This window comes from Melozone crissalis, unplaced genomic scaffold (assembly GCF_028551555.1).
Source record: "Melozone crissalis strain CALT ecotype California unplaced genomic scaffold, PUWL_Pcris_2 ptg000026l_1, whole genome shotgun sequence".
NCBI classification, from domain to species: domain Eukaryota; kingdom Metazoa; phylum Chordata; class Aves; order Passeriformes; family Passerellidae; genus Melozone; species Melozone crissalis.
In genome coordinates, this window is record NW_026535804.1 from 6,928,846 (window position 1) to 6,952,759 (window position 23,914).

The 23,914-nt window shown below is 42.6% G+C and overlaps 2 protein-coding genes across 3 annotated transcripts in view; both read right to left on the reverse strand.

The window, feature by feature from the left end:
- BLOC1S3 (biogenesis of lysosomal organelles complex 1 subunit 3) overlaps positions 1 to 23,914 on the reverse strand; it is a 145,401-nt gene that overhangs the window by 47,154 nt on the left and 74,333 nt on the right. The gene's annotated exons all lie outside the window — the stretch shown is intronic.
- Positions 13,114 to 23,914, reverse strand: part of GAS7 (growth arrest specific 7) — a 73,844-nt gene continuing 63,043 nt past the window's right edge. For both annotated transcript variants that reach the window (XM_054278690.1, XM_054278689.1), the window contains exons 9-14: positions 22,445 to 22,523; positions 20,738 to 20,866; positions 18,286 to 18,409; positions 16,088 to 16,167; positions 14,730 to 14,828; positions 13,114 to 14,054 (exon numbers count right to left, since the gene is read on the reverse strand). In XM_054278690.1, coding sequence (XP_054134665.1) covers positions 13,941 to 14,054; positions 14,730 to 14,828; positions 16,088 to 16,167; positions 18,286 to 18,409; positions 20,738 to 20,866; positions 22,445 to 22,523 — 625 coding nt within the window. In that variant the 3' untranslated portion in view covers positions 13,114 to 13,940. The remainder of the gene's footprint in view (positions 14,055 to 14,729; positions 14,829 to 16,087; positions 16,168 to 18,285; positions 18,410 to 20,737; positions 20,867 to 22,444; positions 22,524 to 23,914) is intronic.

A 23,914-nucleotide genomic window follows, 5' to 3' on the forward strand; every position in this document is an offset into this window, starting at 1 on the left:
AGTGAGATTTTAGAGGAGTAAGCATTTGACTATAGCTTAAGAGTAGTTACAAGGTTTTTTGTTATAAGGTATTATATAACTTTCTAATAATATATTAAAAATAAATTCAAAGTATTAGAAATAGTATTATACTTCTAATATATGATAGTATATATTATTTCTAATATATTATATATTATATTTTTAATATATTCTAATATATACAGAAATAATATTAGAAATACTATTATTAGTAATGTATATTGCTTTCTTCTAAAGGCAACTAATAGACAGTTGCCACAGGATTTTATAATAGAACTTATCATTTTTACTTACGTCTGCTGCACTGTGGATACTTTTATCTAATGGGCTTTTAACTCACAGGCACACATATGCTTCTATTATAACTTCTAAAGTCTTTAGCTTATTCCATATAACCACACCCCTGCATTATAAACTTTTCGCTATAAATTATATTTATATTATTATTTCAGTTTGCATTATAGACTTTTCACTATCTTATTAAATACAGTTTATCACTTACTTGAGGCATATTCTTACAACTGTAGAAACATAATTTATGATTTTTCTGCTTAATGTCTGTGTATTGTATTTTTAATCAATCTGTCTTTTAAGGCTGCAGATCCAACTCTTCTGGTTCTGTTTTTTCCAATTCCCAAAGGAAGGACAAGAAATAGGATCTTGTTCTAACAAGACAAGAGTGAAGGAGACAGCCTGACCTAAACTGGTGTTTGTTTACAAGTGGTATTTTATGGAAATTATGGATCTAATTTGCACACTGACTAATTATCAGGCAACAGACAGTTTTACATTCCCCCAGGGGTTTATGCTGTGCAGACCTGGTAAAAGGTCTTTTATCCATTAATTTCTCACCTTTACTCCCCAGATTTCCACTGCCTCTGGAGAAAGCCTGGTGGGAGATAAAGGCTCCCCACAGTCCTGGGAGTCTGCTGAGTCAATCCATTCAGTAAAACAATTATTATTGTCTTACTGAATATCGGTTTATTAATCCTCAGGACATCAGAAACTATCCATGCCCAAACCTGACTGCCACAGCTTTGGAGTTGTCTTTGCCAAGGATATTGCTTTCTGTCAAAACTTGCATGACCAAAAAAAGAAAAAAAATCACATTCCAAGCCCAGAATAGCCTGTGGGGGTCAGAAGAGCTTTGCCATGAGATGTGGTGTGATAACTGATCTGATATCTACAGGATTTATTCCATCTCAGTAATCTGCTTGAGACAGGCCATTAATCTCTGATATTTTTCTACACCTGGAGCACAACCCTCCAGACACAGTGGCTCCTCCTACAGCCAGAGATGTCAGCTGTATGCTAATTATTCATGTGTACTTACATTCTTTGTTAAATATATTGCTTCCACACGTCACAGTCTGTGCCTCAAAGGCTCAAACAGCAAAGCACAAACATTCCATTCTGGAAAGCTCTGTCAGTTATGCCTTGGAATTGATAATACTGGCCCTTACCTTTCACTTCTTTTCATTTGTTTCTGGAATTTTCTTCCCTTTTCCCATCAGCCTGAGCTCCCATTAAGGAAAATTCCATGATTCTGTAAGGAAAATTCTGTAAAATTCTCCATGATGTTATTTTGCTAACATCATCTTTCCCAACTCCCATAGCAACCACCCTTCTGGATTTTTAAATGGTTTTTTTCCACCTGCCATTTCAAATCTCACAAACTCTCTGCTGTGCTAAATGTCATCTCCTGTTTAGACATCTCTGCAGTCATTCCTGGAGCCACACACATCTACAGTGAGAAGCAGCTGCTTGTGAGCTTCAGCATTGCAATTAGCTCCAGGAAATTAAAGTTCAGCTGCCACATGCCAGCCCTCAGAGGCTGTTTCCTTGTGCATCACACTGGCTCAGCAAAGAGGATGCAAAACACCACCCAGAAGAACTAAGGAAAGGAACAAAACCAACAAAAAGGCACTAGGAAGAATTGTTCTGCTTTTTCCTTTCTCCTTTTCCTTTCAGGGAAGGAAAGGGGTGGATTTATTAGGCTTTATTTGAGAAAGGTATCACAGAAGATAATTATCAATCACTGACTGAACTGTCCATCTATTTTATCTGTAGAGAAGCAAAAAATCTGTCAAGTGCTGTTTAATTCCAGCACTGACTCTGCTGGGGAAGAGTCCCTGAGCAGAGGATCAAATCACAATGAATTCCATGCAATTCATGACCAAGCTTTCTTCTCCCACCCTTCCCTATGGAACTGGTGCTTATGGACTAATCTTCTGCTATATAGATTAATCCAGAGTTTTATTTCTCACAGACCTGGGAGAAGCAAAACTCTGGATTTGAAATGAATTGGTTTCAGCAAGAGAGGAAAAGCACAAAGCAGCAAAGGTCAGGAAGGTCAGCACTGACACTGCTGGGGAAGAGTCCCTGAGCAGAGGATCAAAGTGCAATCTAGGGCTGAATCTCAATGACTTCCATGTAATTCATGACCAAGCCTTCTTCTCCCACCCTTCCCTTTGGAACTGGTGCTTACTGGTCACTGTCATGCCAGGACCCTTGGCTATATGGACTAATCCAGGTTTTTACTTCTCACAGAAATGAATTGGTTCAGCAGGAGAGGAAAAGCAGAAAGCAGCAAAGGTCAGGAAGGCACTGAGCACACATCTGCCTGTGGGTGGTGGTGGCTGTTCACCCTGCACAGCTGCACACCATTTGCAGGCACTCTCCTGAGAATGTGAGCCACTGAAAGATCCCTGAGAGCTGTGAGCAGTGCTAGGAGGGTGTCTGGACTTGACCCCCACATTTCCACATTCCACCACAGTGCCCATCCAGTCTTCCTCCCTTTTACAAACCTGCAGAAAGTGGAAGGGCAGTGGGAAGAGCCCCTAAAGCCTGAGAGCAGAGAACTCAACCGAAAGACATCCAAGCAGCTGACACAAAAAACCCAGCCCCAGTCTCTTTGAGCAAAGAACCAGAGACAAGTGACACAGTCTCAAAGCATTTGCTAAGTCAAAAAAAATTAAAAATTAAAAAAAAATTATTGCTCTGTAAATAAAAAGCATGTAACTTCTTCTGTAGCTCTGGGAGACTCGAGTGTTTGGTTTTGTACTTGATAAAACAGGAAGTCAGAATCAAATCTGAGCTGAAGGTTTTCATCCTCTGCTTTCAGGGGCTTGTGAAAACAACAGTGCAAACTGCCTGCAGCACAGACCACTGAGCTTGGACTGTTTGTCCCTACAATAAATACTTCACCAGTGCATGTTTGTAATTTTTTTTCATTTGTATAAGGACTGAGACAGTAACTTCCCCAAGGAAGAAATATGACACGAAGATTTCTGTGGTTCCAGTCAAGCTAGAGGATCATGACTGCTGAAACTTCCCTTGTCTGAAGGTTAGCTCAAAATAAGCTGTGCAAATAGAATTCCCTGAGCCATCTGACCATCAATACAGAAATTTCCACTGTATTCCTTGAAACCACATGACAGAAATGGTGGTAATGCAGCAAACCAGGAAAGATTGCAAGATCTGAGTTAAACCAACTGCTTTAACTTTACACATAGCTTTACTTTTACTTTACCCATAGCTTTACTCCTAAGGGCCTCATGCAGAACACAGATCACACTGACTTCTGAAGGTTTAAAAACCCTTTCAGCCCATGCACCTTGTAGAATCAGTTTAACTTTTTCAATTGACTCACAGCAGCATCCATACGTATCCTATTTCAATGGCCATGTGTGAATCCTTCATGAAATGAACACTGCAAATATCATGAACATCTCTGACCTTCTGCAGGCTGTCTGTCTGTCCATCCCAAGCCCTGCAAGGCAGAGTTGTCTCTCTGTGTGCCCAGCTGCCAGCACACATGAAAACAGATCCAACAGATCATTGTCAGGGTCCCCAGGAGCACCACCAGGACTTACCTGCCTTAGGGCTGGCCCGTGGGTCCAGGAGCTTTAAATTCAGGCCTGAGACATCTGCAGGTGCAGTCATCTCCTCCTCCTCTTGCATGGACCTCAGAAGTCAAAGGCTTGATTATATTGCAGAATCCAAGCTGATTTTTTCATTATTATGGCAGCAGAAGCCTAGCACAGCTATTCCTGTGCAGAATGGTGTTAAACCTTGAGATTTCTGTATCTAAATATTGCAGCCTGCCACCCTGCCACTGCCAATACCTGCTCTGGTCCTTAACTGGAATGTTCTCCTGGGCACTGGCACTACACCAGCACAGCAAATGGTTTGTTCAGTGTCTCCCCAATTTGGGTTTCCAGGTTGTGTCAGTCCTCCACAAGGAAGCGCTTTTTGATCAGGGTACTCACCAGCTGCACTACACAATGCACCAGAATCTGAGAGATTTTTAAAACAAATTTAGGCAACTTTGGACAAGGTGTAAAAGGCACTGCTGTGAAAACCAAGCTTCCACCTGGAACTTTTTCAGTGTTTAACCTTCAGTGTCTTCTCCTTTCCTAGAACAGTGTGCACACCTCTGCCACCGCTACACCAGCGCAGCAAAAGATTTGTTCAGTGTCTCCCCAGTTTGGGTTTCCAGGTTGTGTCAGTCCTCTACAAGGAAGGGCTTTTTGCCAAGGGTACTCCCCAGCTGCTCTACACCATGCACCAGAATCTGAAACAGCCTTCTGAAGTTTTTTTTTTAACAGATTTAGGCAATTCTGGACAAGGTGTAAAGACACTGCTGTGAAAACCAAGTTTCTACCTGGAACTTCTTCAGTGTTTAACCTTCAGTGAATTCTCCTTTCTGCCACCACTTCCCACCTCCATGCACAAGCACAGAGTGCAGGGGGTTGCAGAAACCAGTTTTCACATGAGCTCAAAACTGGAAAAATGCCCAGAAAACATCTCCACAGAGGTTTCTGAGATGTATGGATGTCACACCCTGCTGGGAGGGGGCAGAACTGTGACCCCCGGCTGCTCTGAGCCCCCTTGCACAGGCAGGTGTTGGGTTAGGCAGGATTTTGGCAGGCCTGGTTTTGACTTTGTCAGAAAACCTGTCAGCATGCATATTAACTCAGGAGAAAAAATATTAACAAGGTTTTACAGCAGTGTTTCCAACTGAGCTCCCAGCTACATGTGAAACATGAAAGTAAAGGATTGACTGGGTGGGGAAAAGCTCCAGATCACTTAAAACATAAAAACCACACACCCATTCCATGGCAGCTGCTCTGAGGCTGCTCATGGGCAGCTTGCTTGCTTCAAGAACCACTTAACCACACGTGTTTCTTAAACTGATTCCAGAAGAATAACTAAAATTGAAAATAAAACCTGTAGGAACCAAACGTGTCTGAATATCACGTGAAGATCTGAAAAGGGTAAGCACAGGAAAATCACACCCCAGTGATGTGGCTGCAAAATCAAGCTGCATTAATATAATAGTAATAAATAAATATAACAGTAATTAATAAATATCATAAAGTCCATTTGGCACCCCACAGGGTCTTTGATCACGAGGTTTGGGGCTGTGGGAGAAGAAAAAGCAACTGGGTAAAGACAATTCCATGCTCAATGTGTCTCTGTACAGTTTATTTTACAGGAGATGAGATGAGCACTATGGTGTATATAAACTTGCAGAACAATATAGGAAAATACAGTTTAACCATATGAAATTGTTTTACAGTAAGACAGAAAAATTACATATAGGAAATGCCTTCAACACTGAAGGACAAGATCCACAGCTGACATCAAGTAGCTTCCACTGAACCCTGCCAGTTTATTCAAGCTGAAGATCTGCCCCTGAAATCTTTTCTTCATTCAACTTAAGTTCAGTAAGTGATTCCTTCATCTATCCTTAGGGAACAAAAGCCATCCTAGAATTTCCACAATGATCCAAGATTTACTAGTAACCCAGACAGAGGCTGTGTGATAAATAAACTATTTAAGGGGTCTAGTCAGCCAAAATTTATGGGAGGTTATAAAATTTTGGTTAAGCATCTGTAAAAACAAGTCATTAGTACTGGCAAAAGACAACTTTCCTAGAAATTTATAAGTATTTAGGAAAATCTTACACAAAAAGGACCAAATAAGCAACTTAATTTTGGTAGAAAACTCTGGTTTAGTGTATGCCTGGTATCTGTGAATCCCTGCTGCTACAACATCTGCAGAACTGCCCAGGGGAATTGTCACTGTCTTGTGTTGCAGGAAACAAGGGAATTGTCTAAGGAGGAGAAAGAATTTTTGTCCAACACTAATACCTGCTGTTTTCCTCCTGGATACAGGCTGCTGTGCCTAAAGAGTGTTTTTGACCTAAAAGAGTATGGACATCCAAATTCCTTAGGCAATTCTGATAATCTCAGCCATTTCATCAAAAACCTCCAAAGGAAAAAGGGATTTCAGGTCAACCATTGCCAAATTCTGGGATTAACATGACTTTGATTATTTTGTTAGCAGATGTGAGATCCCTGAAATCACATTCAGCTTTTGAGTTCCAGGACTAGAACATTCCTTCTCTGCCATAAAAAAAATAAAGTTGTGGGCTTTTAAAATTATTATTATTATTAATTAATTTTATGCAATAAAGTGTAACATCTCTGTTAGGCAAAATCATCACTGCATACTATTTTTATGCAGAATTCCCTGCTTATTCTACTGAGACCATGGGTCCAAAGATTAGTTTCAATGCAGTTGTTTTTAAATTCTAACTTTTTCTATTCCATTTTCAGCATTGAGAACTTAGGGTGCCTGAGCTGGACAGCAAATTCCCAGAGCCAAAGGCAGCTCTCCTGGAGATGGGGCTGTCCTAAAAGGGTGCACAGTTCAGAGCAAGGAAAGGGCTGAGAATCCTGCACGGAGCTGTGCACTGTGGCTGCTCCTGAGATTTGGCAATTTGTAGGGTAAATCTGTATTTTTCACATGCTTGTAGCAGATACTATTTAAAGAGGCACTTGAAGGGGATTTACTAGCAGAATTTTAATAGGGTTGTTGTAATACAAGCCATTACTCAGTTACTTGTTAAATCAGTAGCCCTAAAAGACTGCATATATTCAAAATTATAGTCCTGTCCACTCACTGAACCTGGAAAGCTTTTATTCTGAATATCCACTGAGTTTGTCTCTTATGACACACCTGAAATAGTTCAACTTAATGTAAGTTGAGGGAATTAAATTTGCATGTCTCAAATCTATATGTTTTTTTTTCTGTGATTATTATGTGGTTAATCTAAGATTTTTTTAATTGGTCTACAAAATATTTTATCCATGTATAATTCTTAGACTCAGATGCATCATTAGGCACAAAAGGTTTCTGCCTTGAGGAATGCATGGGGTTATAAATTTAAGTTGAATTGTGCTATGTGTTGGTCCCTTCAGAGAAAAAAAAAAAAACAAACATTCAGGAAGGAAAAAGAAGCTGCAGCTAGCACAAGAAGAAGTTATTACACTTCCAAACCTGCTGGCTGATTAAAAAATTCCAAAATAAAACCCAAAATAACCTCTCCAACAAAGCTCTTAAAACTCTCAGAAAACAGCCAAAAGCATGAAGTTTGGTTAGCACATGGAAATAACAGATATGTTCTATGAAATTTCAAAATTAAAGGTGTTGCACTTCACTGATGTAGGGCTACAGTAACAACAGAGATGGGAAAATAAAGAGTTGAATGATGCACCACTCATATGAATAAAATCTATTTTAAGACAAAGCAGTGGGTGTTATCCTTCCAACAGTGTTCTCAGGAAAAGACAAGGATTTGCTGCCAGGAAAGACTTCATTCCCACTGTGCCTCATCAGCAGGGCCATGTGCTCCAGGCTGCTGAAGCACAGCAGGCTCAGCACCCCTGACCTGGGGCAGCCAAAGCAGGGCCCCTCTCCATTCCCAGGGCAGCACTGGCACCTGCTGGCCTGGCATGGTGTGAGCGGGACAGCTCTGGACAGCCACAGACACTGATCTGCCAGTGCTGGGCAGGAAAGGACAGTGATGGGCTCCTCACTCATCACTGCTCAGTGCCCATCAGGGTCTGAGACATGCCACTGAGGTACCCATCCTCCTGCCCTATGTGTCTGTTTTAATCTGAATTTATCATCATACTCAGTGCCCATCAGGGTCTGAGACATGCCACTGAGGTACCCATCTCCCTGCCCTATGTATCTGTTTTAATCTGAATTTATTATCATACTCAGTGCCCATCAGGGTCTGAGACATGCCACTGAGGTACCCATCTCCCTGCCCTATGTATCTGTTTTAATCTGAATTTATCATCATACTCAGTGCCCATCAGGGTCTGAGAGAGATGCCACTGAGGTACCCATCCTCCTGCCCTATGTGTCTGCTGTAATCTGAATTTATCATCACTCAGTGCCCATCAGGGTCTGAGAGAGATGCCACTGAGGTACCCATCCTCCTGCCCTATGTGTCTGCTGTAATCTGAATTTGTCATCACTGCTCAGTGCCCATCAGGGTCTGAGAGAGATGCCACTGAGGTAAGCATTTCCTGCTCTAATCTGAATTTATCTGTGACTCCTGCCCACCTGGTTAAGACAGATGAGACCAGCAGGCTCCTCTGGTCTGTGGCTGTTCCCCATCCCTGGGAGAGGATGGCAGCAATGTCGACACAGCAGCAACTCCCCAGAGACAATGCTCCAACAACCTCTGCCCCAGCACTCTGCTATTTCAACACACACTGGGGAGCAAACAGCCTGCAGGCTTCCCAGAGAGGGCTGTGAACTGAAAAGCTCATTATTTTGAAAACTGCCTTTTTGACACTGCCTTTTGAAGATGTAATTGTCAGGGTGAGCAGGACTGCCCTCAGGACACTGCTCCATCTCTGGGAGCAGACCCAGCAGGCTGCACTAGGGGACAGAGCACAGGAGATGCTGTGGAACACTAAATCTGCTTTCAGTTCAGAAGGAAACATCCAATAACCACATCAAGAAGCCACATCTACTCATTCCAGGGGGACCTTCAAAGTGCTTGTCTGGATTTCTTAAGGTGCTTGGTAGTGAAGGACCCACCTGGGTAAGCAGTGCCCTTTCTGTTCCTGTGTGTGATGAAGAAATGGATGGGCAGAGCCACTTGGTCACTGAATTATGGATTTGAGCTTTTACAGCTGATCATCTGTGGGTCCAGACCCCAGAGGTGTGTTCTGCCTGCAGCCCCACACAAAAACACTACAGCAGCTGCACAGAGAGCAGCTACACGTTAATTATTTCTCATTTCTTATTATTGACTTTATCCATGTACTTGAGTATAAGTAAGGAAAAAAGAGGCTTGTGCATTTCTGTTTGTTAGCCTGATTTTCAAAGAGTCTTACTTCTTAGCTCCCTGCTGTATTCCAAGAAATCTCTGAGTGCTGAGCACTTCCAAAGAACAGGTGAAGAAAGCCCAGTTCTAAATAAGAAGCCTAACTTGCAGTCAATATTAAATAATGACTTTAAAAACAAGGACAATTCCAGGAAGTTCTAACAAAGCCTGAGAAACTACAACTGCTACAAGCATAAAGAAGTTTCCTGTGAATGCCCCACAGAAAATTCCTATTAGGGGAAAAGAAAAAACCCCAATCCAAGCAAAATTAAAAAAAAAAAAAGCTGCATAAAGGGAAAAAGAAGCAGTGCACAAGGTTGCATGCTGCCTGTCAGGCACTGAAGGAAGTGCGATTTCAGTGTTTATCTGTGCAATAAGGGGGAGCACAGCTGCCCCCCAGCAGCTCAGAAGTGACTGCACAGGGGGAAAGGGAGTCTAGAAACATATCAGGGATTTCTGTATGATTTTCACTGCTGTTACAGTATTTTAAAATTTAAAAAAAAATTAAAGCTATCTTCTACAATTCCAGTGTCCAATGATGAACTAATGTCCCGATAAGGGAGCAACCAAAGTCTTTCAGAAGATGTCCAACCCACAGAAGTGATGAACAGGTGTGAGTTACAGAGATGACAACCTGGAGCAGGTTGGCAAACTGAGAATTAGGCCTTTCTGGGATATTGCTCCAAGAAAGAAACTGGAATCTTGCTGTTAATGGGAGAAGAGAGCATTTGGCCCATGTGGTAAAATACTCACTGCTCTCAGCTCATCAACTCCAGCAGGAATCAGCCAACAGCACTGGATCCAGAATGAGTTCTGGAAGGAAAAAGGCTGAAAGAATACCTTAGGGAGAAAGATGTTCAACTGTGCTTTGGAGACACAGGCAGGAGGGTCTGGATGATGAATAAAAAGTTCTTATTCTGTATGGGAGCTGAGGGTACAGCTGGCAAAGCACCTCACCAGCTATGGCACTGATCTGAAGCCATGGGGTTCAGGAAGCCCAGAAAGGACCAAAAGGCTCTGGCTGAAATGGAAAATGCCAGAGAACCCTCCAGCACAGACAAGAGTGTGACAGCATCACTCAGACCAAGTGAGAGCTCACAGATGTGGCAGCACTCCCAAAACATGGGTGGCCTAACAGATCTGGGCAGGCAGAGCTACCTGCTGAGGAGCAGAGGAGAATTCCACCTTTTCTACCTCTGGCAGTGAAAGCAAACAGTGTTAGCTGAGAGCTGTGACGTCAGAGCATGCAGAGATGTGAGATAACCCTGCCAATCTGATCCCCACAGTGACTAAACCAGCCAAAGCTCACACCAGGAGTGTGAGGTGCCAGCTGAAGTGAGATGATGCCCAAGCTCAGTGCTGGAACTAAGAGACTTCCTTTGGCATTCCATTGCTCAGCTACACTGCAGCAGCATCATGCAGCATCCACACATGCTGGAATTCTAATAAAACACTGAGGGTGCTCTGGAGAAACAGCTGTTTAGGATAAGCATGAAGACAGACTGGGCTGCACTGCATTTTTGAAACTCAGTAGAAGACAGAGCCATGCTGAAACTCCCAAAGTTCCCTGTGAGAGCAGGAATCCCTGCTCTCCTTTCAACGTGCCACTACCCTCTCTGAAGATGCTGCCTGCTAGAAGCAAGGGAACTCCAGCATGCCCTGACCTGGAAGGCATCACTATCTAAAATCCATCAGTCAGAGAGGGAATGAGCCAGGTAACTCGGATCTGCAGGTCACATCAAGAGGGAAAATAATTTTTTGAAAGAAATGAGATGAAAAATGTTTATAAGCAACAGCAAAACTTGCACTGAACACAGATGGGAGTGTTGTGGGCGAAGCATCTCACCAGTGGTGGAGCAGAACCCAGAGTCTCCTGGAGCTGGGAATGATCAACAGCCAGGTACCTGTGCTCTCCTGGTCATGGAAGTGAAAAAGAGATACAGACTCCACCAAGAGAATTGCTGTTCTGGGCAGCTCACATCCCTGAAACATTTCAAATGAACCAAGAACCAGAAGCAGGAAAACTATCTGGAAATAAAACCAAAAGGAAAAAAAATAAAAACAAAAACAACAACTAGAAGCAGGAAAACTATCTGGAAATAAAACCAAAAGGGAAAAAAAAAAAATCAAAACCAACCCCCCCGCAAAAAAAAACCCCAACCAACCAAAACCAACAAAACCTCCAACTAAGAATTCAGAGCAGCATAAATACACCTTAGCAGAGGAACCAACACACTTACAGTCCCCAGATAAACCTGTGCTAATGGACAGCATTTCCAGTCCAAAAGAGGTAAAGTAACAAACATCTTTCAGGAAAGAGGAAAAATAAAGTGTAATTTCTAATTTATTTCAGGTATTTATTGAGGAGAATACTGTATAAAGTGCACAACTAGCTTTGTTTTGCAATCCAAACAAGAATGTGCTGAGGCATTGTCAAGATTGCTCATTTCAATTTACAATACAGCCTAGAACAGGGGGAAACCTGAAATGCAGCTTTCATGTATTCACATTATTTTGGCCACTGAAGTTTTCCAAGTTCAACCTGCACTTGTGGCTTAACAAATAAAAAAGTGCCTGTCCTCTGAAGTGCAAGGTAAGAGTTAGAAGCACACACTGATATGGCCAAAAATTAACAAGACAGAGTGAATCAGTAGAAAAACTAAAAAGGAGAGATCATCAATTGCCCTGCTTGAGGAGAAAAGGGAAGGAGAAGAGGATTCCAGGGAGGACACTCAGCAAACCAAACCCTTCAGCTGGTGCTGCAGGGCTCTGTGCAGGAGCTTAGGAGAGGCTCACAGCACAGTGAGCTCTGCCAACACCAAGAACAGAGCCCCAAAGAGTCCAAATAGAGTCCAAAATCCCAAATATGCAGGGGAAGAGCAGCACAGAAATGTCACACCAGGAGCAGTGACCCTGAGCATGCAGCAGCCATGGCACTCCCACTGCCAACGTGCAAAGGATGCTGAGGGTTTGGAAAGGTTGATGAGGCAGCAGAGGATGGGTTGTGAAGGAATTTGCAAGACAGGAATGAATCTGTGCTAGTAAAGAGAGGGATGGAAAAAAGCGACCAATAGAAAAATGCAATAATAATTTAGAAATAATAAACCAGAAAAATAACCACTGGAGCAATGTTACAAACATGCTCCAGGTAAGACTTTTCTGTGTCTCAGTTTCTATTTGTAAAGAGGAATATTGACTCCCAATGATTCAATCCCAGCATCTGGAGGATGGTGAACAAAAATCTGGAATAGCAGTAGAACAAAAGAAGGATGCAGTTCTGGGGCTGGGGAGAAAAAGACAGTAACAGTGAGATAAAATGGAGCAGAAGTGTGGATCAAATGAAATAGTGTGGTTTGGGATATTGTAGCTAAGACCCCAGTAAACACTGAGTAAAGGCCACAGTGGTGAGAATCAAGATTTCTCCTGGATCTAAAGCAAGAATCTGAAGAATCTTTGCATTTTATGAAATGCTGAAAAAATATATTAACAGCAACATTGAATACTGTGTCAGAAATAACAGCAGAAGAAAATAAATACCTTTTCAAAACCAGTCTCCAAACTACACAACACTATTTGCTAAGAGCTGTGTTGAATTTTTGGTGGTTTGCAGTTAAGGGTAACAGAAAAAACTCATATGGTACAGAAGTGCTGGGCACCTACATCTACACTGAATGCAATCTAGCATCACATACTCATGGCACCTTTGAAAATCAGGCTCCAAAAAGATAAAAGCCAAAATTTAATGGGACAAACCCAGTAATTAAAAATACCTAAATTCTGTGATATTCACCTGAAGAAACCAACAAAGGAAATTTAAACCTGAATCCCAAGTAAACTATTAGAGGACTGTTTTTAAGGAGATTCTGTGGAAAAACACCTTGCATGAGCAGGAAAAATTTTAAACATCTCATTTATTCCTTGGAATACGACCTCCTTCTGTCATTGAGGGCACTCTGACAGCTAATGAGGTAGGTATAGTACAACCAAGTCTTTCCTGATTAAAAACTGTGATGGTAACACTTTCAAACTTACCGACCGGCCGACAACAGAAATCGTGAAAATGGGTTTATGTATCCCTGAGAGGGAGTATAAAACAGGAAGAACAGGAATCCTCTCCACAGATTTTGGGAGAAGGGCCATCACTTCACTGCCATGGTGAAAGACTGTTCTATGAAAGCAATGCATCCACACAACATTGCTGCAGGACCCACAGATGTTATAAATGGGGGAGCCAGGAAAGTGAATTGATTTGCCTATGGCCATGAGAGCAGTCAGTGACAGACCTGGGATTGGTGATCAGGACTTCCTTGCCTCCTGCATCATATTCAGTTATCTCCCTGCTGGCCAGAGGCTCTCTGCCTGCTGTTCTAACATACTGGATAGAGATAATCATGCAAGGGGTGGAGCACAAAGTCACTGGAGAACAGGGCACGTTCTGTGCCAGGAAGCAGATTTCTCCTGGAAGCTGCGTGCAATTGGGAACCTCTGGTGGGAAGCACACATCTGATTTTTTTTCACCTTGGAATGTCTGGTGCTTAAGGCTTAGCACAACGAGGACCATTGTAATGACTAAATGGAACAGAGATAGCCCATACAGGCATAAATTACAAGGTGTCTGTCTGGTAGTGAAACAACCTTTTCCCTATGCTCTTTTGACCCTTAAAAACAAACATTAGCCTGCTTAATTCAGTGGACTCATCACATCCAACCACAGATCAGTCTATATTTCCATGTCCACAGGTCGGATATCTCCAGTTTTGTGTTCTTTTACCCACAGTTCCCTGTCTTTGGCAGGATCCACTTTCCGAAGCAACTGATCCACCAGTTCTACTGTCTGAAATGAAGAAAACAAGAATCCAAATGTCAAGGGCACACTTCAGGCAGAGAGCCATTGCTCTGACATGCAGAGCAGCTGTGGGCATGCCTACACTGCATCTGCAGACAAGTGAGAGCTGCACATACACGAGACTGGATGGACAAGACAGGTTTGGACGTGCAGCCTTGTGGTGAGAGGAGAAGAGGGAGACTTGAAGAAGCAGAGACAGGTTTCCTGTGCCAGGCAGCAGCCAGGCAGCCTCTGACTCCTGTTCTACACCTTACACCAAACACAACTGTACTGAGTCAGCGTGCATCCCCTATACTTTAATATTTGATAAATGGCCAGTTTTTAATAAGGAAAAAAATATATATACGCTCCTTTTTCCAACAGTAAAGCAATTCAGCATCTTCCCTGCACAAACAGAAGACCTCATGGAGTAGTGCATCATGCTGGGAGAGCTGATAATGGCTCATGCTGGCCAAATGTACTTCAGCTGGTTGTGTCTCCCTCAGTAATGAGCTGCATGAAATGTGATCAGAGAGTCCAGGACTGCAGGGAGGCAGCACAGCACTGCTGCAGACACTTCCCCCATGTCCTCTGACTAAAGCCAGTCAGAGCAGGCCAGGAGGAACTGTTCAGCTCAGCTGGAGGGCAGTGAAGGGCACAGAGAGCAAACAAAAGCACACTTACACTTTGGTTGAACATGTCTGTCTCGTGCCGCAGCTGTGTGTACTGGCACAGATGCTGCCGAATCATCTCCACCCTTTCAACTTCTAGTCTCTCAAGCTCCTGGACATGAAGAAAAACAAGTCCACATTTTTACTGGAACCTGAGCTCGGAGGCCCAGAGAAAGGAGGATACACAAAAGGCTGCCAGGAGGTGCCATACTGCCCCAGGGCCATGCTTTGGAGCTGGACTCTGTGGTTGCACATTCCTCTGCTCTGCAAAGAATAAGAAACAGCAAGCAACAGCAGTCATCTCAGCCTAGCAACAGAAAAGAAGGTCAAACCTTTCCAAAAGGCTCCAACACTGAGATAACCAAGGCAGAGAGTGGAGGCACTGCCTTCAGAGATGCTGCAAGCAAGAGGGAATCTGTTCCTGCAGGAAGTTTTGTGTGCTTTATTGCTAGCTACAGAAATTCCAGCGATTCCCTGGGGCAGCAGAAAGCACACTGGGGGGATGGCTCAGAACACCCTCATTCCAACCTGACACCTGTCAGAGCACAGCTCACCAGATGATGAGCTGGGACAAGCTTTCACCTTGCTCAGCTGGCAGTAAGCAGAACCCAGAGAGCTTTAGTTGGAAATGCACGTGATTTCTGTCTTTCCCCCTGACATTTTCTGCCTCCCTCTTCTTCAGAATTCTGATATTATACCCCAAAATCTGCATTTAGTCCTTCTGGACAGAATACACTGAGCACTATATGTAGTTTTGGGCACGAAAATATATATAAAAAAAAGACCTTAAGCTGTTAAGAGTGTCCAAAGCAGGGCCACAAAGACAAAAAAGGGTCTGAAAGGGCCTTAGGGGAGGCTCTGGTGAGATCCCACCTGGAGCCAGCTCTGGGCTTGGCAGCACAAGAAGGATGTGCAGCTTCTGGGTTAGGTCCAGAGGAGGCCACAGGGATGCTCCAAGGCAGCTTGCGGCAAGCCAGGCTGAGACAAGTGGGGCTGTTAAGTCTGCAGAAGAGATGGCTCTGGGGAGACTTCAAAGAAAATTGTGAAATAGAAAAATTCATGAATGTATAAATGGATTTGGTGATTTATCATGTGTTTTTCTGTGTTTTCCTTGTGCATTACTTCATCCTTCTCAAGGACAATTTGAGTGTTCTGGCCCCTAAGCAGCCCTTAACTGGTTTAATGCCTTCTGCAAAGAAACAATTATTTCTTCTTTCCCCTACTGATGAGCTTTTCTTAGGACTTAGAGTTGGACAAACAATGTGAGATTTATCACCCAATTTTCCCCAGAGCTTTGCACTGAACTAGCTGTGAATGATGAATACTGGAGGCTATGACAATTCTGCAAGGGTAGCTTTAGATGTTACACACCAGAGTGGTGGTCACCATCTCCTCAAACCACTTGGACTGGGCTTGATTGTAAAGATCCACACAGCGCATCAGGTCATCCCCTGAAAGAGAAGAGACAACAACACATCAGTCTTGTCCAGCCAGAGCTTAGAAAGAAAGTGCAGGTCAGGTTCTGTAGACCTCAAGGGTTTGAAGATGAATCCTGGTGGAGCTCAGAGGAGTTCTGCTACATGGACCAACATTTCAACTAAATGCATGCCCCTGATGTATGGCAAGAAAGCAGGTGACTGGGGAGAGAATTAATAGATTTTGAAATAAAAATATAAGCATTAAGAGTAGTATTTTACAAAGTGCCCAGAAACATAAAAAAAGGCAAGTTACTTCAGTTAAAAAAAAAGCCATAGATGGGAAGCTGTATTTGAAAACTAAAGTAATTAAAATGGGAAATCAACAATGGTGAGTTACGGAACTACAGGGCAGCTCTGTGTAGGTGAGACTGCAGTCTAAGGGGTCTCTGTCTCAAAGGAGAGGGATCCATCAGGCCCAGCTGTTGGATGAAGGGATGCTGATTTGCAGCCTCATGCATTCTCCAACCTCTGGAGATGCCCAATTCCAGCTGAGCTCCAGCTCCTGTGATCAGGGCAGTAACACAAGAGGCTGCAGTTCTTTCCATTTTTTTTCTTCGTTACAGGACTCTGCACTGATGAAGGGGGAAACACAGGTGGCAAATTTGGAAAACAATTTTCAAAGATTGCTGCTTTGCAGCTAGGAAATTCTCTTTGTTCTTTAAATGAGGCTCAATTTCTCTCTCCCTCTCTGATCTTCAGCTCCTCCTTGATTATTCAATAAAAATTGATTATAAACAATTTCTAAGGACCCAAAGAACAAAGAGAGACCGTGAATTTTCAGGTGATAAACAACATCTCTTACAGAAACTCCTGTTGTTAAATCATAACTTTTCTTTCCCCTCAAATGATTGCCTGTACACTTGGCACACTTCCAAGGACTCTTCCCAGACTCCTTAAAGCCCAGACACCTATCCTGAAGTTTTAAAATCCTCAGAACTCTGAAGGACCACTCTGCCAAGAAACATCCCTTGTTGGAGGGATGAAACATGGGTGGCCTAGCTAAAACTTATTTTCAGCCAAGGTACTGAGCTGCATGTATCAGCTCTGCAGATCTCAAAGTTCCTGATGGATCCTGCAGATGTGCCTTGAGCCTCTGCAAAACATGCACAGGTCACAGCAACTGGCTGTATCCTCAGTACAGGATAGCACACACTAGTATATCCTCGGTATTCCTAGAAGAGAAATTATTTTAGTCACTGAGTAGCAGAGGGGAAAAAACCGAAAACATCACTTTCAAGGAAAAAGACAGTAATAGTAAGTGTAATAGGCACCCACCAAGTTGTGGGTGAGTGTGATTTAGGAATGAACCAAGGAAGGAACTGTGATTTATGGAAGAAACACCCTCAGCTAAGCTTCTCTGAATCTGACTCTGGAAGTTCACAAACATTCAATAATCTAAGGACACCTTCATGAGACAGAGAACTCACCCTACTTCTGCTGTTCTCACCTCAATTATCAATAATTTGTGACATCTGAGTTGGAAACACTAGGCTTGTTTCTTCTGAGGATTTAACATCACACAGATCTGTAGCATGGTTCACTTTGACTTTTGTAGCATTCACATCCTCTGAAAAAAATCCCTCTGCCCAGGATTTCTCTCCTGGGAAGCTGAGAAACCTCAGAGAAAAGGAAAACAATTCTTATCCCATTTGCTTCTCCTGTGTTGTGCTCACATGGAATGTGTTTGGAGATTGTTTACCCACAGGTGATTGTTTCACTGGATTCTGCTGTGAGCTGTTTTCACTCTTTGGCCAATTGGGGCCAAGCTGTGCTGGGACTCTGGAAGGAGTCAACAGTTTTCATTATTATCTTTTTAGCATTGAGTAAGTATCCTTTCTGTATTCTTTAGTACAGTATAGTATTCTTTAATATGATATAGTATCATCAAGTAATAAATTAGCCTTCTGAGAACGTGGAGTCAGATTCATCATTCCTCCCTGCCACAGGGGGTCTCTGCAAGTACAACAGGCTTTGTTTTTACAACATTAAAACCAAGCACCATGTGGATGGATGGATGGACGGATGGATGGATGGATGGATGGATGGATTCCCCCTGGCTCTTGCTGTGTGCTGACAGACACAGGTACTCACCTGCCTGGGTGGACTTCCGTCTGGCCTTCTTGATTTCCTCTTCTGTCTTGTTGCTGAGTTTCACCTCTAGCTGCTGTGTTTTCATTTCCAGATCCTTCTGCCTCTCTGTCAAGGCTTTCCGGGCCTTGGAGGAATGAGGAACAGTCAGAAGTTACAGAGAAGATCTGGCAGCTGCTTTCAGCCACCTAGGACTCCTTCTCACAAGCGGTTCTCAACAACTGTGCATGGAACTAGGCCCTAACAGGGATTCAGGCTCTTACAACACCATGGAGTTCACAAAAGTGTCCTGTGACCACAAAGGGGTCACCACCAACAAATCACAAATGCATCTGAACTCTTCAGAGTCTTAGAAAGGCAAAGGACTGATGGCATCATCAGGCTCTCCCGTTTCTTAATAGCTTTCTCATTATTTCTGGAAGAAAAGAGAGCTGGAACCTCTCTCAAGTGTCTTAAACAGCATCATTACCAGGACACCTCTTCCATTCACTTTTCTTAGGATCTGAATCGTTAAAGTAATTTCAAGTATCTTACAAAATTTGTCTTTAAGTAAGTTCTGGACTCAATGTACACCCATCACAAACTAACAATAGGAACTTAATTAGGGACTTTTTAATTCAGAAAAACTTGCTCAGCTTCATGCCAACAGTAGAAATCAAGAACCTGAGGCCTGGTTACAACTGGTGACTTGAACTTAGAAGTTCTTCAAGCTGTTAAAACCTGATTTATCAGTACAAATATATATTATACATGTAAATTAGTAAAGTACCTTAACAAATAAACGTTGTTACATGCAGGCTGATAAATAGGTAAAAATCACTTGTTTTGCATGGATTTGTTATAAAACTTGTCACATTTGTTCTTTATACTGTAGTAGTGTTTCAAACTAAATTGGATGTCTGCACTTTCTTAAAACCTTGCAGTTTTTTACAGTCACACCAGCCTAAATGCTACAGCTCTGCTGAAACATTCCTGGAATTTTTTCCATGTGCAGTTCTGAGGCCCTGGTGGGTCCTGCAGGTCTGGAGAGGGAGCTGCAGGAGAGCAATCTGTGAGGGCTGAGAGCTCCACAGGCACTGCAGTCACAGCTCTTCCTTCTGCCCAGGGTTACTCCTAATTCACTACTCCCAGTATTGCTACTGAGTTGCTTTGCAGATAGGAGTGTGAAGAACTTGGTGTTTTGCAGAAAAATGCCTTCCTTGCAGACACTCAGCCTAAGGACCTTGTGTATCCTGCCACAGTTCTGTCCCTGGGGAACTCCTGCTGAGCTTTAATGAAAGCACAAACAGCTTTGGGGATGACTGGGAATGGTATTTTCCTCTCCAATTTACACGCAAAAGCAAACTCATGAGGATACAATTTGGCAGCTGAGGCACAAGCATGGCCATTTCTGCCAGCTGCTGCTGGGAGATCACATTTTGTGGGTCTAACTCCCTCCACCACGACCTCAGTCACCTCCTGGTTGATGTCACCTCAGCCCATTACTGGCTGCTGCTGCTGCTGTGTGGGTTTTTTCAGTGAGGATGTTTCTTGTGAAGGGTTTGTGATTTCCCAGGTCAGGGTCCAGCTGTTTTTGGCCACTGAGCCAGGTGAGCCTCTGACCTGACCCTGCTGCCATTCTAAGGCAAGGTGCTCTACATTTTGAGGACAATAGATGCACACTAATCAGAAGTGTTTGCCTCAATTTTATTGCCCCAAGCTGGCAAGGGGAGGATGAACCAAAAAGCCACTTCAGCAATGAGATGTTTGCCCCCCACTTCCCAGATCTCAGTTAAACACCAAACTATTTCTGGGGTTAGGCAAAGCACGGCAAACAGCTGTGGCATTCACATTCCCTGAACAGAGAGACATAATTCCCTCTCTCAGAGTTTTTCCCTGGAGAAGCACAGAGAGAAGAAGAGAAAAACAATTTTTATCTCCACTTGCTGCTCCTGCTGTTTTGCACATGTAGAATGTGTTAGAAAGACTGTTTACCTGAAGTGATTTGTCAATTGGATTCTGCTGAGGATTGTTTTGTTTCCTTGGCTAATCACCCAAAGCTGTGTCCTAGCTTTCTAAGACAGGAGTTTTCTTTAGTATCTTTTAGTATTCTTTAGTATTCTTGGTAGTATACAAAGAATACTAAAGAATACTAAGAGATACTAAAGTAGTATTGTAGTAGACAAAGAATACTAAAGAATAGTAGTCTTTTAAAGAATAGTAAGAATTGTAATCTTCAATATAGTATAGTATAATGTAATATAATATAGTTTAATAAAGCAATTATTCAGCCTTCTGAATCAATAGAGTCAGACACCAATTATTCCCTGCATCAGGAGCACCCTAATTTCAATAAACAGTGGAAGCCCTCAGCAGGAACAGCTGTGACAGAGCTGAAGCTCTCCAAGGGGCAGCTGCTCTGCTCAAAGCAGCAGTTGGGTGTGTCTCAAAGCCTGCAGGCTGCTCCTGCTCCCACCTTCTCCACAGCCGTGTAGCGGCTGGCCAGGTGCTTCCGCAAGTCTGCGATGTGGTGGTCACACTTCTTCATGTCCTTCTTGAAGTTCTCTCTGAAGTTCAGCAGGGGCTTCTCCACCTCGCTCTGGAGCTGGAAATGAAAATAAAGGAAGAATTGAGGAGCCAGGCAGCAATTCCTGGCTCTGCACAGAACCACAGCTGGAAAAAACCTCCAAGATAATCAAGTCCCATCGTCAACCCAGGTGTGGCATACACCTCTGAAATAATCCCTTTGCCCAGGATTGTTCTCCTGGGAAGCTGAAAAGCCTCAGAGAAAAGGAAAACAATTCTTATCTCTTATTTGCTTCTCCTGTGTTTTGCTCATGTGGAATGTGTCTGGAGATTGTTTATCCAACAGGTGATTGTTTCATTGGATTCTGCTGTCAGTAGTTTTGATTCATTGGCCAATCAGGGCCAAATTGTGTCAAGACTCTGGAAGGAGTCACAAGCTTTTATTATTATTATTATCATCATAATTATTATTATTATTTCATTATTTTTATTATTATTTTCATTATCTTTTTAGCATTTAGTATGTACCCTTTCTGTATCCTTTAGTATAGTTAGCATAGATTCTTTAATATAATATAGTATCATAAAGTAATAAATTAGCCTTCTGAGAACATGGAGTCAGATTCATCATTCCTGCCCTCATCAGGCATTTCCTGGCAAATACAATACCCAGGGCTGCCAGGTCCACCATTCAACCTTGCCACTAAAGTGCCACATCCACATTGTTGTTTGCACACAAACAGTGGGAAGGATTTGGAGGATGCTACAGGAGTTTCTGTGCAGAGTTTAAGAAGTAAAATAATGGAAAAGCCCCTCTCAACCTGGCCTGCCTACACACACACATCACTCCAAGGTGCATTTCTTCCTTTTGGAAAACAATTCAGGAGGACAATGGGGAGCAAAAAGTATTTCCCTAATTACAGCCCTGATGTCGAAGTTTAAGGCAGAGCAGTGGGTTACCAAGGCAGCAGCTGGTTGCCAGAGTAACCTCTGCTGAATTGCTTACAAATGGTGCAGAGCTATAATTTTCCTCCAGAACATGGCTGTGGTGCTGAGATATCTGCCACTGAATTGAACTTGAACACCCACAGAGGTTAACAGAATGCAACAGGATTCAAGAGCATGTCCGATGTGGTAGAAAAAACCCAGATAAATACCATAATTTGTAAAAGAAATCTCCTTGGGCATCACTTGAGATAAAACCCCAAAATAACGTGATGCTCCCAGCAGACTTTTGAGAAAGGCTAATTGTACAAAAAAAGCCAGAATTCTGGTTCTCCTCCTTCCAGACAGGTAGAGTAAATTCTTGTTGAGAGCCAAATATTGCTTTTCATTTCTTCCTTTGCAGAAGTGAAGTGTACAAGCACTAGTTCAATTTACTGGCTGGAACAAAGAGTCCAGGTGAACAACATCTTAAATCAGTTTTACTTTTTAAGGAAAAATTAAAGCTAGATGTGTTTTGATTTACTCAGCAGGTAGACTAAATAAACTGATTTTGGGAGGAAGATTGGACAGAGTTTCAGCAAGTTTGTTCACCAACTTATTAATTCTCCTAAAATTGTTCCACATGCCTGTGTATTTCCCCCACTAAGATGCATTGAAGGGAGAGGCCCACCAATACAGGGAAAAAATATTTGGAAAAGAAAGAACCATTTACCTTAGAAGAAAATTTGAGATGAACCTCTGCTTCATCAGCTAAACTCTTCTTGAGCTGAGCCCAAGCCTCTCCCAGTGTGCTGAAGGAAGAGCAGGACAATGATCAGTCCCTTCCCCACCTCTCCTTGTGGATCTGTCAGAGAAATCTGGCACAGCACTTTGTACCATATCTTGATCAGCAAAATCATGGAAAATGGTAATAGAAATCTGAGGAAACGCCCAACCTTTGTGACCAAGGCAGAATTGTGTTGGCATTGTTTGCAGCAGATCTTTGCAAACCCAGTTCATTACAATCTCCACTTACAGAGACACCAGAGCCTCCCTAAGCAAGACCCTTCACCATCTCATCTTCACCATAACAAAGTTTCCACCAATGCAGCTTTTTCTACCTCTTCTACTTTACACCCTACTTCAGAGAGCAGATTTTCACTTCAGGTGAAAAGTCGTGGAAAAGCTTTTCAGCACTTGAAAATTTCCCTGTTGTCTTTTTCTTTCAGATTATTTCCAGGACAGTGGCAGCTGAGGCACACTCCTCCAGATCCTTTACAACGGCCTAGACTCCTCTTAAAGCACCATAACCAAAGCTACACTGTCCCCAGTACAGTGCAACTCCAGGGGCTAAAATGGTAACAGATTGTTTTTTATCAGACACTCTTTCTTCTACATATTTCAATGTGATTGCCTTTTTAGACAACAGCATGAAGTTGTTGATGAATAAGCTTGTGATTCACTATAGCCAGATCCTTCTCCCACAAAGTGTTATGTAACTGTATCTTTCACATCCTGTGCAAGTATAAAACCCGCTGCTTTGTCCTCATTAAAATGCATCTTAGTTTTTTTTTTTCAGCTAATTTCTCAATTTTAACACAAGAATTCTGAATTGCAACCTTTTCCTCAAGTTACACATACCAACCCTCCTAGCTCTGTCACATCTCTGGATACAGTAAATCCAAAATTTCTCCTATCACAAGTTGTTCCTTACAAAAACATTTTAAAACACCCTCGACTTCGGACAAACCCTTTGGGATGTCATTCCTCAGCTACTTTCTGCAGTTTAGTTTCTGTAAGCAGTGGGTTTTTCCTACCTAGTTTTTTGCACATTAAGCTTTATTTAGGCCACCATTTCTCTTGTCTGCCTACGAGAATCTCCCATCACAAAAAGCAACACTAAATTAAGAGCTGTGAGGCTTGACCTACTCTTTTACTCCATCACTGAAGGAATTTAGGTTGGCTTGGCATGGCTCTCTATGCATATACAATTGCATCTAATTTTTCCCCTAAGTGGAAGTTTGATGGTTTACTCCACCACTTTGCACAGGTTAAATAAAGCTGAATGATCTACAATTCCTGGCTCCTTCTATCTCTTCCCTATCCCCTTTTCAAGGATAATGAGATTTGACTGTTCCTGATAGCCTGAAAAATCACCTGTCACCTGCAATCTCAAACTAATGATCTGTCACCTCTGAGGCTG